At 37.7% G+C, this 18,064-nt stretch overlaps 1 protein-coding gene across 4 annotated transcripts in view; it reads left to right on the plus strand.

The window, feature by feature from the left end:
• The window catches only part of LOC139690897 (3',5'-cyclic-AMP phosphodiesterase-like), an 843,102-nt gene extending 826,906 nt beyond the window's left edge, over positions 1-16,196 (plus strand). For all 4 annotated transcript variants that reach the window (XM_071588514.1, XM_071588515.1, XM_071588516.1 and 1 more), the window contains 8 exons: positions 4,367-4,695; positions 5,395-5,493; positions 5,658-5,822; positions 9,592-9,691; positions 9,909-10,063; positions 10,523-10,645; positions 10,966-11,148; positions 11,908-16,196. In XM_071588514.1, the coding sequence (XP_071444615.1) occupies positions 4,367-4,695; positions 5,395-5,493; positions 5,658-5,822; positions 9,592-9,691; positions 9,909-10,063; positions 10,523-10,645; positions 10,966-11,148; positions 11,908-12,204 (1,451 nt within the window). In that variant the 3' untranslated portion in view covers positions 12,205-16,196. The remainder of the gene's footprint in view (positions 1-4,366; positions 4,696-5,394; positions 5,494-5,657; positions 5,823-9,591; positions 9,692-9,908; positions 10,064-10,522; positions 10,646-10,965; positions 11,149-11,907) is intronic.
• The last annotated feature ends 1,868 nt before the right edge of the window (positions 16,197-18,064 follow it).

Consider the following 18,064-nt stretch of genomic DNA (forward strand, 5'->3'; position numbering starts at 1 on the left):
TAATTACAGTAATTCTGGTACTAAGGCACCTAAAACCTCACGTTATATCTACGACTGCTTTTATAATGCTTGTAAACTAGCTAGGAAATTTAAAAAACGGGTCCTTGAAAGTCCATCGTGCACAAAAACTTTGAGAATTGCGTGCGAGCCCTTTTAATAATTCAGGGACGTGTGATCGTGAAAACTCGAAGAGCACCAGCATGGCAGATAGTAATATTTCATTTTTTTCACGTACGATAGGGGATCATAATAACAATGTTCGACCGCGGTAGGGTCATGCTCGGGTTAAATTATTCTGGTGTGTACTCACCCCCTGACACACCCTTGTGGTGACTTGCAGGGTGTATCTAAATAAATAAATTATATAAATAATCTAAATAAATAATGTAAAAAATAATTTAAATGAATAATTTAAATAAATAATATAAAAATAATATAAATAAATAAAAATAAAAAAATATAAATAAATAATATGAATAAATAATATAAATAAATAATATTAATTATGTGCCTTGATCCACCTCCTCTCGGATATTACCTGGTCCCACCCTTTGGCCCCTTGGCTCCTCTCTAGTCTCATCCCTCCCGCCTCTTTTCCATTTCTGCGCGCCCCATAACCTTTGGACGAGGTCACCTATTTGCAGACACAACGGAGATGTTCCTTTTTCCATTCGCCTTCCTGGAGCGATAGTGCATTCGTGAAGGTAACGACATGGACGGAAGGCAATGTAAAGGGAGGCTAGGGTTTAAAATGTTCCATTTCCAATTTCTGCCCTTGATCATGTATTTTTACCAATTATATAGTGGAGATGACAATATTGAAGAAGTTTGATACTTAATGTGGAGAATATGGACATTTTATGCATGATCTCAATAATATAAGTCAACCAAACCCTTAATTTGTGGAAATGAACCATATTTTGAAATTTTAAATGTTAATTTTTAGCAGCCATTAATTCCGTACGCCGCTTTTCAAGGCCGCAGAGCTGATAGTGTCGATGTGCAGGCTCGCATAAGTAAAAGCCGAGCAGAGCTGACGATGATAATGCACAGGCATTGAACCGCGGTGCACGGAAATAAATAACTTGGAAAATTAGAATTTTATTATTTTACCATATCTCAAATCATTTAAATAGCCAGTTATGTATGATAATATATTATGGAGACTATTTAATATTCACTTTCAGGGTTTGATTAATGAGAAGTATGCAAATAAATGTTTTCCGACCAAAGGTGCAACGCAAAACGTACCACCACGGTGGAAATAAGATTCTTTTTACCAACTTTGTCGAACATATGGACTGTGTAGTTAACACCGTACGTTACACAGAGCTATATTTGGTCACCCTCGATGTTCATTCATATTGACGACCTCCGTGTGTGATTTTCGTAATCTCACACATTCCTCCCGAGGGTGTTTCACTGCCCTCTCGGTCCGGGGATGCCGGGGGGGTTCCGGCAGACTCGCGTGGAAGCGAGGGAGAAGCGTGGGCTTCTCCCTCGATTATCCCTGCGGGAATAGAATGCGGGGCGAGGGAGGGGGCGGGAGGGTGACATTGGCCGTCGAAGAGAATGGCGGATCCCGTCCCAGAAAGGTCGCCCTCCCCCCTCCTTCCTTTTTATGCGAGAAAAGTATAACGTTCGACTATAAATCTCTCCACTTTACTCCCGCACCCCCTCCTCCCCCCCCACCGGTTCGTATATGTCCGTGTTTGTGCTTTCTCGAGCAAAACGAAGGTCCAAGGACCGTACGGCACGCACGCGAGGAAGCAAGCACGTTCCCTCGCCTCTTTCGGCGAAAATGAAAGCAGCGGCGGTCCGTGCGTCTAGAGGTAAAAATAAAAAGCCTCCTTTGACGGCAGTCGTGAGTCATATGTTTTTGCGCGGGACGCATTTAAGTCACAGAGAAGACATAAAGATAAACGAGGGTTTTGTCTTCGTTGAGGATGGCGAATGAAAAGTGAAGCTGGATAGAGAAATGCATGGCTTTGGGATATAATTAAGATTTCCAAGACAATCCAAGAGTTAAAAGTTGAATTGAACTGATACAAGGAAAAAATCGTGACCTTTCAATTTTACCTTTTTTGCCGTTGTCTGCAAAATGAACATTTCCCCTCGGGGAGGATAGAAGAAAGGCACATCAATAGCATTAATTATGATTATGACCCTTACAAATTAAAATGATTATAAAATTACTGTATGGGATGGTTTCAACCTTTATATTAACTCATTCCGCCGTCTATGCGTAGTATTTTTAGTACCTTGCAAGGCACCGCTAGGATGTTGAGGATAAGGGGTGTTTACACACCAGACTAATTTTGATCCGAAATACTTTTTCCCCCTAGCGCGGTTGGACAACATTATGCCTTTTCGTTCTTGGGAAATATGACATCTTAAATATGTCTGCTCTGCGCTTAGCCCCTCTAATTTTATTTATCTCTCCTACCGTAGTACGATGGGGGAAATAATATATTTTCAACATCACCGCTAAAGAGACCTTCCAATTCATGCAAGACCTTCAATCTGTAATTTAACCTTCCCTGCGAGTGATTCCTAGCCTAGCTGCTTTAATATTTTGGATACGCTGCTAATTGTATCATAACAACGTTTTACAAAACTAGCTCCTCTACGCAGCACGCTACCCAATTCGGCAATTAATCCAACTTCGTGAGGAACCCACATACTTGCAGCATATTCTAAATGAGGCCTGGCCAATGACAAATAACATTTCTCTTTGACCTTTTTGTCACATTTACCCAGTTCTCGTCTAATAAATCCTAATTTTTCGTTAGCTTGTTCACATATTGGTTGGATGTTCTTTTTGAATGGTCGGGTACAAAGAGTAACATTGTTCGACCGTGGTAGGGTCAAGGTCGGGTAAAATTATTCTGGCGTGTATTCACCTCCTGCCACACACCATGGCGGTGGCTTGCAGGGTATATATAAATAAAAAAATAAAATAAAGAGTAGTGATATATGGAGATTGTCCAGATCAGAAGTGACTTCAAGTGACTGAGGGTAACGCCTAGGTCTTTGCATTTTATTTCGGTGTTCCCGATTCAGTAGGGAGGGAATTTCCCTTTTTCCGAAAATTCATCTCTACACACTTAAGTACAATTCTAATTGCCAAGTGTCACACCAGCGTTGTATAGCATTGAGGTCATCTGATAACGCTGCTGTCTTCAGGATCACGGTAAACCCCTGCATCGTTGGCTAATAAACGTATCTTACTAGTGACTACGGAGTCAATGTCGTTAACGGAAAGTAAGAATAAAATATGTCCGATAACACTTCCCTGGGGAAACCTGAACTAACTTGCATTTGAGCCAACTCCTCCATCTGTCACTTCTCTTTGTACAATTTAAGAAGTCTTTAATCCAACCCCGAATATTTGCATATTGCCATATTGTTCTAGCTTTGCAAGTAGTTTACTATGAGGTACTTTGTCGAAGGCTTGTAAAAATCTAGAAAAAATCGCGTCCACTTGAACGTTGCTCTCGTCCGGAGTAAGAATATCGTGAACCAAAAGCGCAAGTTGTGTCTCGCAGGATCTACCTTTTCGGAAACTGCGCTGATTTTTCATGAATAAGTACTGATTATCGAGGTGTCTCACGATCGAACTAGCAACTATATGTTCCTTATCTTGCACGAAATGGAAGTGAGGGAAACAGGTATGTAAACGCTCGGTTCCTCCTTGTCTCAGTTTTAAAATATTGTTGCTACGTATAATATGTAGCTTCAATTCCCATTTTACTTTAAGCTCTTCCCGTTTGTTTCAGTCTGTTTCTGATTTAAAATGACTGACGAAAAGTATTCACCCAATTTCACAATGAGGCAGGCTATTTGGGAGGGAAAACCTCCAACAAGAAAATGTATTCCTAATTTTTGCTTTCTGGAATTTTTACACGTTATGATTTCTGTATAGTTAGTAAGTAATTATTTGTAAAATTAAATTGTGTCCAACTGGTGTTATTTGTGATACTTCGCCAAATAATGAAGTAAAGCAATGCTATTTGAGCTATTGCCTGTGAATTACAGGAATGTATGGTTTCCTACAGAGGAAACCATGCTAAATTCCTCACCAGGATACTTATATTTTAATATCGCTCGACAAGGTAAATATGTGGAGGGCTTAACATGGGTTGGTAAAGAGGTTTGTGCAGTGCCATTGCCTGAAGGCAAGAGAGAACTCAAGTTTAAAGTAGATTGAGGGGTTGGTAGAGAGGCAGGAAAGAAAATATTTCAATGTATTATCTCTTTTTTGTCTCTATGAAAGTGCACCTTTCAGTGGACGAGCATTGTCTCTCTCTTCATTTTCACCAATTTGTGTCTAGAATGTGACATTATTACCCTTCTCGTTGGACAGATAAACAGCAGGAGTTGGACTTGCCCTCCTTGCGAATCGAGGACACCACTGGGGATGGCACCTCAGGACATCGAGCGACGGCCGCCGGCGCCTCGGCGTCTCCGGCATCCTCTTCTTCGTCCTCCGTGCCCGCTGCGGCCGCCGCCGAGGTCGACGGGTCGACGGCGGCCGAAGGCGTCGTCTCAACCGAGAGGACGGATGGTTCGAGTGCGCGCACAATGTCGCAAATTTCGGGGGTCAAGAGGCCGCTGCAACACACCAATAGCTACTCTGGCGAGAGGCTACCCAAGTACGGGGTAGAAACTGATAGTGAAGAGGAATTGGGCAAGGTAGGGTATCTTAGTGGTATTTACTTAAATTGCCCACGTCATTCATTGATAAAGATCATGCTTTTTGAATTTTAACTGGCCAATTTAGCTTTGAACCGTATCCAAAAGTCGTGTATTTTGAATTATGACTTTAAAGATGCTCAAAGTGAAATGACATGCATGGAGTATGGAGAACTTCCAGCTTTCATTTTTTGTACTAGATATCTGCTACTATTCTATTGCAGCAACTGGGCTCTAATGATTATGGGTTGGGAGAAGGAGCTCTAATTAGGGTTCCTTCTAGGATGTCAATTACACTTTGCAAGTTTCAGTTCATGCATAGAGATAGTTGAGATATATCAATCACTAAATCTAGGTTACCTTTAAGAGTGGTAAGACATTTTTATTACCTATAATTGGTATTTATTTAGAGGATTTAGAGACGTTTTAACTGCTCTTATTCACTAAAATTTTGCTTCTACAGCCATAGAAACAAATATTGGTCGTAGAAAAAGAAATTAAATGAAAAATTAATCCACATAACTGGTAATTTTTTTTGAAGAGTGGTCCATTTGTAAATAAGTGCCTAAAAATATTGTACTAATTACATCTCTGCTTAAATTTCATATTTCTCACCCAAAGGATAATTTGATTGCTTTGAACATTGTCTTCTGTAACTTATGGCATTTAAGTAATGTGTTTTTGTTTCCTCGTCCACAGACGTTGGATGAAATAGACCGTTGGGGTATTGATATGTTTAAGATAGGAGAACTGTCCAACCATCGCCCTCTTACTGCTGTGGCATACACTGTCTTCCTGGTATGTTAATAGAATTTAAGCATCTGAAGCATATCAAAATATTTAAATATCATCATTTAAGATGCATGAATTTTTTGATAAATTTTTTAAAGATATATGAATTTAAGATGTGTATTTACTGAACACGAGACATTTATTGATATTTGATTTAAAATTTTATCCAGGAGCGGGAGCTTTTGCAGATATTTATGATTCCTGCTAAAACTTTCATCAACTTTATGATGACACTGGAAGATCACTACCTGAAAGACATACCATACCACAACTCCTTGCATGCTGCAGATGTCACACAGTCTACTAATGTACTCCTAAACTCCCCTGCATTGGAGGTAAGGAAAAGAAACAATTTCTACACTTTTGTCAATCTTTTGCCTATATAATGCAAATATCATAGGTATCTGAATTTATAGCTCATCAAACTTATTTGGTTAGTTAAAGGCTGTTTTATAATTATTGTGCCATATTTTTAACTGTAATTAGAAATAACAAATTGAGTTGGAGGATCGAGGTGGAACTAATTAATTGCCACCTTTGAGTTTCATCTGTCTGGTTTGTAATGAGTCTTTGATATCTTCATACCTACTTGTATGGTAAATGTAATGGTCTTCAAGTATTATGCTTCAATGATCTTATGCTCTTATGATAATTCCCCTTTAGAGTTTACTAATGATTTGTTCATGTGAAAAACTTCAATATCATCTCACTAATCTACTACTAGTCACATTCCTTCAGAAAATTGTGAAAGAATAAACATTCCAATTAAATTAGTTCTTGATTTTAGTTTTGTTAGGTGTTTGTTACATATTAATTTTAAAGTGTTTCACTCACATTTTCGATAATATCATAAAGAAAAATGAATTCATCTCTGGCTTCCTCTTCTAAAAACCACTATTAATGATTTTTCAACCGACAATTGGTTTCTTACCAGCAAGTGCAGAAAAATCACCTCAAAGCACACCACAATTATCAGCATGGATACATCATTGAATACTTACCCCAAACCCCTTCCCCATCCCATGAAGTGACACCATACAATCCCCAACAACTACAAACCTGCTACCTCCCACATGACTCACTACTTAACTTCCCAGCCTTGATCCTCTAATAATTTTGATATGCCACTCAGTTTTTCATATCAAAGTTTCACAAATCTAGGTCCTCTAGGGTACACATGATCCAATTCAGAAATCAATCCAACGTCATGAGGATCCCATATACTAGCAGCATATTATGAGGCCTAATGGGCAAAAAATAACATTTCTCCTTAACCTATTCATCACATTTCCCCAACACACTTCTAATAAATCCTATTTTTTTGTTAGCTTGTACACACATTTCTGGTGTATGTTACACCCAGGAGAGGTGAGGGTAGCTCCTAAACTTTCCATTTTGGCCTTGTAATAGTATAGACGTTCAGGAGGGAATGCCTTTTATAGGTCCATGATCAATCCTCAGGACAAGGCTGCAGGTAGTGAGTTTCACATCAATCCCCCCTCAATACCACCCACCAGCTTCACTTCAGAGTTCAGAGTGATTAAGTTATTTTCATGAATAACCTACTAGTTTGTATAAAAAGTATTGGGAAAAGTTTTGGAAAAATAGATTTATTTCAGATGGCTCAAAATTCTTCAATGTACATCCCTTGAGCATCAGCACACTTTTGCCATCAGCTTTTCCGCGGCTCAAAGGCTCTCTGGTAGGCAGAATTTGAAAGGTCCTTAAGGTGCAAGCAAAGCATGCCAGCTCGTGTGATGGGACTGTGAAATCCTATGGTGGTGCCCTTTGATGGAGGCTTTCACTTTTGGGGAATAGGATATAATCTGCTGATACCAAGGAGGGATTGTAAGGGGTTTGGGAAATTCCATGGTAGAAGGTCTTTGCCATGATGCCATTTTAGAAGGTCTTTGCAAGCAGACACTTGTCTCAAATTTTGGTTGTCCGTCTAGACCGTTTAGTGCAAATTTTTCAGGCCACCAAATTTTCAGTGATAATGGTGTGTACTGTCATCTTATCAATGTCAATACGATCTGTGATCATGCACAAACTTAATCGATGATCTGAATTTGGCACTTAATGCATATATCAGGCAAAATTGTAACCAATACTTTTTATACAAATCTTGTATAAATAAATGAGGAGAGCTTAAGTCGTATAATCCTGCTCTTTCTGTTCATTTCTTATTTATACCTTTAACTCCAGTAATTAAGCATGTAAAAGTGGAAATTCTCCTTTTCCCAAAAATTACATTTTCCCTCAATTTGCACTTTTTTCCTCGGGTCCCTAGAAAATTGTAAATGCGGAGTTCTACTGATAAGTACACAGCACTGATTAGTTAGCAGCATTATTTTCCAAGACTCCATTCTGAGAGTGATATTTTCACAATCCATGGCATGAAGCTGATCATCAAATGTTTCTGAGGTAATCCATGCTTTGGAATTTGCAGTGTATCTAGTGGGCAATATTTTACATGTTTGAAGCATGTTGGGGTTTTGATTTATCAACCACTGGTAGCCGAAGCTTTTCCATTCCATCTGCATTTGAAACATCTTTTGGGTTACCGCCTTCAAGAAGTTTATTCAATTCTAACACCTTCCACTGAGTTGTAGTCTTGACGTCAAAACTTCTATTTTCACCACACTTGGCTACAAGTTAGTGCCTATTTTTAAAACTATCCAGCAGCCATTGGATGTTGTGAAGCCTTTGATTTTCAATCTTTTTGTGATGTGCAGTGCTTTTTCTCTTATAATGAGATTCACGGGAATATTTGAAGTTCTATTATATAAAAAACCTTTCTTTCAGTAATCCTTGTTAATATTTTATACTTGGAATTCATGACACATTTTATCATTTTAGGTAAATTCCCACACTGGTTTGCATGTTTCAGAATCAAATCACGATTTTTCACTATTGTTTCAGTGTGGAGGTTTTCAATCTTAGCAGTTTTGCCAGATCAATGTAGGTTCCATCATGAGAACAACTTGTTCTAAAATTTTTATTTAGTCCTCGATTGAAAATGCCTTTTTTCACCTCATCTTTTTATTGTCATGTAGGATAAAATTTATGTTCCCAAGTAACTGAGGAAAACTTAATGCATGACTTACTCTCTGTCTTACCTCACGGTGACTAGTGCAATCTGTTGTCAAACTTTAAAACTTTGTTAAGAAAATAAAATCATATTTGATTCATTGTAGTTTTGATGTGATAAAACAAGTTTCCATATTTCTCAGTATTTGGGACCCCATCACTGTTATAACCATTGTGTCAAGGCAGTTCATGAACCCAGTAACCAGTTGTTTTGTTGTTCATGCTTTATCATGTTTGGGCGAGAAGTCACTTTCATTCCTCAAAGATTTAAACTTATGTGGAAAATGCATCATCTCCGGCAGCTGTTTTTCCAATATATGAACTGCATAGTGAATTCCTAGTTGCCCAATGTATTCATTTCATAGCACGAAACCTTTCCTGGCAGACTGAGATTGTGAGTTAAAGCAGTTCACATTATCACCACTAGTGCCCACCATATTCAATTTTTTTGCTAAATCCGTTCATATTACTACTCTCTCCTGCCTATTTTTAGGAGTATATTATTGAAAAAAATTCAAAAAAGGTTTTTTCTGAAGACTGATGTGCACAAGTACCTGTTTGCAAATGTGAAATTTTTTAATTCTTGTGATTTTTTATTCTACCGTAAAGCAAAAATAACAGAAAAACAGAAAATGAAATTGTGTAATAACAGGGTTCCACATACATTGTAATAACAGAAAATTTTATTGGACCTGATAAAAATTTCGTAAATTGTGAGAAAGTTTCAATTTATGTAACACAAATATAAGGTTTAATTAAATTTTATTTCATATTTTCTATTATCACTGTAAAAATTTTCTACACTCGAGGTTTTTATGATTGTGACATATTTATGCAAGTAAATAACGAGGGGCTTGTTGGAATTGGTTGAGCTGGTTATCTTGTCTCAATCTTACCCTTGTAAAGACATTTTATTATTATTATTTATTATAATTACAAAATATTTTAGAAGTGCTACTTTATGATACTATATGAGGCATTGGAGTATAATCTATCTATTTTATATCTTTTCAGTCTGTATTTACGCCCTTGGAGATTATTGCAGCAATCTTTGCTGCATCTATCCACGATGTGGACCACCCTGGCCTCACAAATCAGTTCCTCATCAACTCAAGTAAGATAAAAGATTAATTCATTTCTTTACTGATGGTTTGAGGTTTACATTAGAAAGAGAAAATTAACTTAAACCTTGTAATGCTTTGGTGTAATAAATAAACTAGTCATAATTAATTCACTAAACTATGTGGACATTGGTACTTGGATTTTTTTAAATTTCTTGTTTGCTGAAGATGGGCAATTTTCATCACTTGATATTTGTCTTCCATATTTAGGTTCTGAGCTGGCACTCATGTACAATGATGAGTCTGTACTGGAAAATCATCACTTGGCAGTAGCTTTTAAGCTATTGCAAAATGAAGACTGTGACATATTTGTTAATCTAAACAAGAAGCAACGCCAAACACTGCGTAAAATGGTCATTGACATGGTATGCATTTTTAATTAAATTTTATAATTATAATTGAATACTTTTTATAGCATTGTCTACGCATATGCATTGGTGCCTACTTTATGAATTAATTTAAATGCACAAATTTATAAAAAACAGAAACTTTTGATGAAGAAGTTTTACGTATATTGTACAAACTTTCGAAATCAAATTTGTGGCTTCATCATGACCAATAAAGGTTCAGTCACAGAATAAATATCTAATAAATATACTTAATGGGAAATAATTTAGTGAACGTTTTTGGGTTTTATCTGTTTATTACTAGTGATGGGAAGATAATTTTTACAAATGTGCTTTTATATTGCATTACTTTTGGGCAGAATATTTTTATAGGAATATTTAGTTTTCTTACTATTTTAATTTAAAAAACATATGTTTTTTATGTTAGGTCAAAATTTTGAATTTATCAAGTGCTCATTTTTTTCATTTTTCTTCTAGGTTCTTGCCACAGATATGTCAAAGCACATGAGTCTGCTGGCAGACCTCAAAACTATGGTTGAGACCAAGAAAGTGGCAGGTTCTGGTGTCCTTCTGTTGGACAATTACACAGACAGAATCCAGGTAATATTTCTCATTTTTATAATTAATCATCTCAGGAATGTTGCTGTCAGACTGATAAACAGATCTCTAATTAGCATGTTACATGCATATTTTATTCTGGTCTATGATTATTATATTCTATAGTAATTAGTTTATAATTTTGTTGTATGCTTGACCAGTAATATCTATTATTATTTCTGGTATTTGTTATGAATAATAAATTATATGTTAGATCAGTTATATCTATTTTTTGAGTTTTCCTCCTGTGAATTTTTGATGAATAAATTATGATTAAAGGTTTCCCTTGAAATGTAACCTATGCTGCTGGTCTTACGTTACAGGTACTGCAAAATCTAGTCCACTGTGCTGACTTGAGTAATCCCACTAAACCACTAGAACTCTATAAGCAATGGGTGAGCCTTATTATGGAAGAATTCTTCCTACAAGGGGACAGGGAACGGGAGCAGTCCATGGACATAAGCCCAATGTGTGACAGGCACAGTGCAACAATTGAGAAGTCACAGGTAAATATCATATGGTAACAAAAAACAGATGAACATTAGAGTACTTATGGATTTAGTTGTTCTAAAACTCTAACAGAGCTGTGTGCAGCAGAAGTAATGGCCCAAAGTATGAAAGATGAGGGTACATTTTTGTGCAATAGATGGATTCTTTAGCCTGTAAAACAAAAAGAAGCATACTTCGCATCATAAGAACAAAACAGCCAGTATCATTGAACAAACTCAGTTGATTTTAATCACAGTGATCAGCTGAGATTAATTGAAGTTTGACCCTTCCTCCACCCTTATAATTCAACCAATGGGAAACAAAAAAATATTATAAATTAAATAATTAAAATCACTTAATATGTAATTTCATTTTTTTAAATGTTGAATTATAATTTCAAAATGTTATTCTCATAGTAAAACGAATATTTTCTTGTCACACAGATTACGAGTTCAAGTACATTTCTGTCACTATGGCATTCTCTATTCCAGCGAAATTCAAGATTCTGAGTTACCTGAATAACTAAAATTCATGCTCACATCATGATTTTTTCGTTTTAAGAAAGGATTTGTATTGATTTAGTTTGAAATTACGTGCATGATTTAAGTTTGCAATTAAATTTAATTCTCACAGAATCCATTTACTCCAGATGCATTCATAAAAAAGTATAACTTATAATTTTCATAGCTTCTGAACTAATTTTTTAAAGAGTTCCTTGCTACTTTCCAGTGTTACAATTACAATTTGACTAATTCTGGCAAAATTACTTCCTCAAGGTTGGCTTCATTGATTATATCGTCCATCCACTTTGGGAAACCTGGGCTGATCTGGTTCATCCAGATGCCCAAGACATACTTGACACGCTTGAAGAGAACCGAGACTGGTACCAGAGCATGATTCCTCCCAGTCCACCGCAATCAGGGCAGGAAGGGGTGGAGCCCGTTGAAGAAGAGGGTGGAGAGGAGAGTGGTGTGGAAAGGATACGCTTTCAGGTGACACCAGAGGAAGGGGAGATAGGCCATGAGGAGGAGGATAATGGAGGAGGGGAAGAGCAAGAGGGTGCGGGGATCTGACGGAGGTTGCTGTCTGGAATCTGCAGGAAGCTGCAAGAAAAAGTGCAGCAGTGGTGGAGAAGCAAGTGAAATGGGATTGCGGAGCAAATCCCAAGAGTCACACCTGGAATCGCTGCAATGAGGTCGAGGAGCAGGTCCTATGGTGATCCTCAGAAAGAATAAAGGGCTTTGTGCCATGACCCCACAGATGCCTAATGCACCCAATCAAGCGAGCGATGGTATAAAAATATATTTAAAAAATAAACAAAAAAAAAGATATTTAAAGGTGTGCAAAGGGTTTGAGGTATTTTGGAGCTGGAAGAGCCAAAGTTATGGACCATGCCCACCGAGAGACCATCAGGGGATGAGTCATCATTGATGACATCCCCAAGGTGAGGAGAGAGGATCCAAAGCAGAGCCGGCCGGCATGAAGCGTGGGGTTGGGGCATCAAGGGGGTGGCTGGCTCACCCTGGACAGTCAATGGAAAGCGCCCCTCCCTAAAGCGTTGAGTGCTCACTTCCCCTACCTGGTGCCACTGGGCACGGAGGCATTGGAGCGCATGATGAGCGGACGCAAAAGATGATTATTTGAACCGATGACAGAACGCTGGACGTTACTGGAATTAGTGTGTAGAATTAATTATCGGAAATGTTTTAGAGGAATGAATATTGTGATGGATTATTAGAGAACACTATGATTATTATACATATATACATGGTACAAGCAGGGTTTTTAGGTGACCGGTGTTGAGATTCTTTTCCCTCTCTTGTGTGGGTATTATTCATGTACATTTTTGTTTTCTTTATTTAAAAAAAATAATATGTCCTTCCCACCCAACCGTGAGTGTAGAGCTTAACCCGTGCTCTCTCTGTGCAAAGGAGAGGAATGGATTCCTCTCAAATCTATACTCTGCCCCTCCTCCGTTGAGCCCTTTCAACTGAAGAATTGTCCACCGACGATCATACGCTTGAGGATGGTAAAGTGGAGAAGGAAAAATTAGGTGGAACGATTTGGGTGTTGTCTGGATGGGAGGAGGAAGGGGCATGGTATTGGAGAGGGAGGGATTGGGGTCGGACAGGGGAAGGGGACATTATGCAGCTGCAAGAGCTTTGCCGTGTCTCTCCTTGTTTTTTGCCTATGTCATATCGCATTGTCCCTCTCTCTCTCTCTATCTCTCTCTCTCTCTCTCTCACGTGTGGAAAAAAATCTTAGCTATGTATTGATTGTATATGTATAGACTAATGTGTATCAAATTATCCTTTTGTGTGATTGTGTGTGTGTACACATGCTTGTGTGTAACCGCGTGCTAAAAATTTGTGTGAAGGGTGGAATGGAGGGAGAGATGAAAGTGGAGTATTTGAGGTTCACAGACCTTGTCTGGGCTGGTCCCTCTCCGTCGAACACCTCTTTGAATGCAATGGGATGTAGCTTGGAGGTGGAGGGATGACAGCCTGTGACCCAAGATTTCAGCCACCATTTCCCCCTCTCATTCCTCGTGGTTCCCCCCCTCTCCCATTGTACTGTCATTCGGTGACATCAAGTATGCCAAATATGTGAGCCAAACTCCCTGCCTTTGTATTTTGAAGTGGTTAGGAAAAAGAAAAAAGAGAGTCTGAATAATTTTTAAAACTTATGCCATGTGCCTAGCTTCTCCAGCATGTTTAGACCTAAGAGACTTGGTATTTCAAGAAAATGGAATATCAATAATAGTTGCCATGAGAAACAAATAAATGGTTATCTTTTTTGGCTAATGTATGGTGATAGAGCTACCTAGGGCATCACAGGGGTGTAATTTTAAATGTACCCCTACAAATCTTTTTGGCACACTTTTCCTTTGTTCTGGTTGAATTTCAAGCATGTGGGCTTATTGACCTTTTCCCAGTTGCTCCCTTACCAAATCCTAATTTTTGATTACTCCATCACCCTATCTCCCCCACAGGTTTAATCGGAAATCCCTCCACCCCTCTCCTAAAGTTGTGCCATGTGATTAGTGCAAATAGATGAAACAAATCTCCTGACCCTCTTCTTGCCAATATATTCCAACCATGGCATTCGATGTTTACTCATTTCATTGGTCTCAATGATTGTGACTTTTCTTACCTTACTTAAAAAAAATGAGCATTTGACATATGCCTGTGAGTGGCAAGCTGCCAAAAGTGTCAATTGGGAGGAACTAGTGGTTGCCATTGTTTGTTAGATTTGATTATCTTGATGGTTGCATTTTCACGAGATCTCTATGAATCTTGGAGTGCATTTGTTCAGGCAGAGCAAGGCTGGAAGTAGTGCTACTATGAACTCTTTCTCACCCTTCTTCAAATGATCATCTCAATTACCCACCGAAAGACCTAAATAGGCCTTGGTTCTCCTGCTGTTCAGTCTTTGACTGTCATCTCGATCACCCACCCATTATCCCTGGCTCCAGATGGAGGAGACTGCTAGTATGCTTGCCAACTCAGTGACCATTAAAATGAGCCACCAATCACCTGTGAAGAAGTGGCCATAATCGTGGGGAGAGGGGAGAAATTGCAATGCAAGGAACTAGAAAGCACACTGTTGTACACCAATGGCTTTGTTCCCCCATTTTGCTCCCTAGATGTTGTTACCAAAGCCATTATTTTGTAAAAAGATCTGACCCATGTTTTGGAGTTCTAAATAAGATGCATATACCCTGGACTCCTCAAATGTAAAATTCGAAGTTTATAACTTCATAGTGTAAATATTTCTGATATCTTGTCACAAAAATGAAGCATTCATTTGAGCAAGCATCATTGTTTATTTTTATCTTTGTATAAGTTATTTCACTAACCCTTTCTAATGATTGTGAGCTTTATCTAACTATCTTAGAAGATCTTTTCATAGCTCAGTCTTGTGTTAAAGCTAGGTATTTTTTCTTGGATTTATTGCTTTGTTTAAAGCTTAAAATTCAAATGTGCATTTTCTGTTGTTAAGAGGCAAGAAGGTCATGCATAGGTTCCCTTCAAAACTCAGGGCAAGCAAGCCATTGGTTTATCTGTACATATTTCTTTTGCAATGTGACCACTTTTTTTTATTTATCCTAAAAATATTTTCCTAACATTTGTCCTGGAGTTTCAAACATACTGGCTAGGTTTTCTTTTAGAAAGACCAATCATTTTGCCATTTGGCAACATACATCTTTCCCAGAGTGAGTGAATAGTGTAATTCCTGATTCTATCATTAAAACTAAATTCATATTTTTCAAAAATTGCTTACCGTGCCCCAAATAATGCCTTCTTTAGCCATCTGGAGCTTGCCTAATATTCTTCCTGCCTGATCTAACTACCATGAGTGTTTATTTGAACCATAATAATGGATTATTGGGGGCTGGCCATGATATGATTCAAACTCTCCCAGAGAACCCTTGTCCTTTTCTACTCCTGCCTGGTCACTGGAAGCTTCACCCCAGGCAATGTGTGTTTCTCACACATCAACCATGAAATTTCTGAGCACAAGTAATGTAGTTCACTTTTCATTGAATCTCTCCTTGAAATATTTCTAGCTATTAATTTATTTTTTGAAGACAATGATGTTTGAATGGATGAGTAGTTATTGTTGGTTGTTGTGTCAAACCGTGGTTTTTGAATGACCACTTTTGCGACTCGTGATAGAAGCTTTAATTAACATGTCATACTCAGATTAAGTACACTGCATTGTTATGTGCAAAATGAGTTTTTTACACACATTTGTTACAGAGTTTTGTTTAGACACATCTCTAAGTAGATATACAGTTGTATTCCTTTGATAGTTTAAAAACCAATTGAATATTAATATGATGTTATCCTATTTTCGTTTTCACGTTTTGTGGCTATTATGTGGCTTTACCCTTCAAAACATTGGAGTAATACAACTAAGCTCATTTTTTTAATATAATAATTGGGTGTCTTTTTTTCTATTGGTATTGTACCTGTGCAATTGAAATTCAAAGTAAAGGTTGTGTTTAACATGTGCTGCAGTCGACAACAACAATTCTGTCAATAAAAAATCGAAGTTTTAATGGGCTATTGTTATTTTCTCCCATTAATCCAATGTCTAGTTACAATTCCTTACCTTCTATCTCAAAGCATATTTGTTATATGATGCTGACCCCTGCCCTTAGCGGCCACCAAAACTCTGGTGTTAGCTGATGTGTCAGCATTAAATTTCATGCTGTGCATACATGCACATGAGGAAAGCAACAGTACCTCAAGTACTTAATCCCTACAATAGCAAGGTGGGCACTAACAAAAAGGAGACCAGCCAACTAAAGGACTCAGCCAAATTGGGCATGTGTCATACCGGGCAGTGGGGAGACGAGGCTTTCCCATTCATCATCTTACAAAATCCTTAGAAGTAAAAGTGACAGTAGCCGCACAGAAGAGGACCGAATAGTTAGAATAGGAACTTGATGTGTAAGGACAATGCTGAGGACAGGAAAATTAGGGAATATAAAACTAGATGGAACGATAGCAAGTATTACTGGAATTTTAGTCATATATAGTAATATACAGTGGAAGGGATAATAATGAAAGCAGCAAACAAAACTATAGTAAACGTAAATTGGAAAAGGGCAAAGAGGATTGCATGGATTATGGATAAGCTGATTAGAAAGATAGATAAGAGAAGGAAATGGAAGTTTAAATGTGGAGTTAGGTAGAAGTAAAGAGAATTGATTTTCCTATCTCAGTTATTAAACTATGGGTCAAAATATAGCAAAAGAAGCGTAGTGGAAGAAAGTAATAATATTTATGTAAGACAAAGTATACTGTAATAATACTGGTAATTATATAGGACATATCAAGTACAAAGTTTACAAAAACAGAAAATATTATAAATTTGACCTCACACTCATCCTCCTTCCTCAAAAGGCCAGTTTTGAAATCCATGAAGTGCTATGACCAACATTAAATAAAATCTTACTAATCTTTTCTTTAGCTCCTTGATAAGTGCACCTGTCATCAATTCTCTTCTCATGACTTCAATGAAAGATATTATTAGATATTGATGTGTGGCTTTTTGTAACATACTGTCATATCATGTGTATTTAAAATTCCATATGGTTTCCATTTTCATTCGTAGTAGTAGTATATAAGTAGCAGTGGTGTAAAATAAAAATCAGTGGTGAAATCACAAGAACATGTATAGTTTGGGTGAATTTTAGAAACACCATTTGGAGTTGCCAGTGTGGTGTTAACCAAGCAAGTGGGGTGTAATTGTTTTGTTTGTATAGCTTGGTTGAAAGCAGGAAAAAGTTTTGGGATACCCTTTCCAAGAAGGAGGGGGGTGTGGGTGAAAGTTTCATTCATTCTTGAGACCTCACTGTGACCACGTGCACCCGTTGCCGACCTCACTGATATTTCAATCTTTGCCTTTAGTTTTACATTTTAGTTGGCTAGCTTTGTTTATTGTTTTTCCTCCATTAGGTTTATTTAGGTTATTAGATAGTTTTACCTTTCGTGTATTCTTAGCACCATATTTGCAGATTATTTTCGTTTGGCAGTTAGCAATATTTAATATTCTTTTCGTGGTTAGTTTATTTTTTGAGATTAGTTCAATTTCTAGATGAGGTGTTTTTGTAGCTTTGGCCTAATTATCACATTTTTTAAGTAATCTACCGGTTAAGGTAGGTTTTGGATGGACATAATTACCAAATAAATACTTTGTGACTCCTAACAAAACACAATCCAGCAACCTACTCTACATCAAGTCCCTCTTCATCTCTGACTATTTCCCTCCTCCCGTCCAACATCCCAATCCTGTTTCTGCCCTTTCCTCATTTGCCTAACATTCTCCCATCTATTACAGTCTTCCTCTCCCAACAAACCCATCTCCTTGCCCACCATATCTAGTGCTTCCTCATTTGTTTTCCTTTCTATTCACTTCATC

The sequence above is a fragment of the Hetaerina americana genome, unplaced genomic scaffold, assembly GCF_022747635.1.
Source record: "Hetaerina americana unplaced genomic scaffold, ioHetAmer1.1.p SCAF_3, whole genome shotgun sequence".
NCBI classification, from domain to species: domain Eukaryota; kingdom Metazoa; phylum Arthropoda; class Insecta; order Odonata; family Calopterygidae; genus Hetaerina; species Hetaerina americana.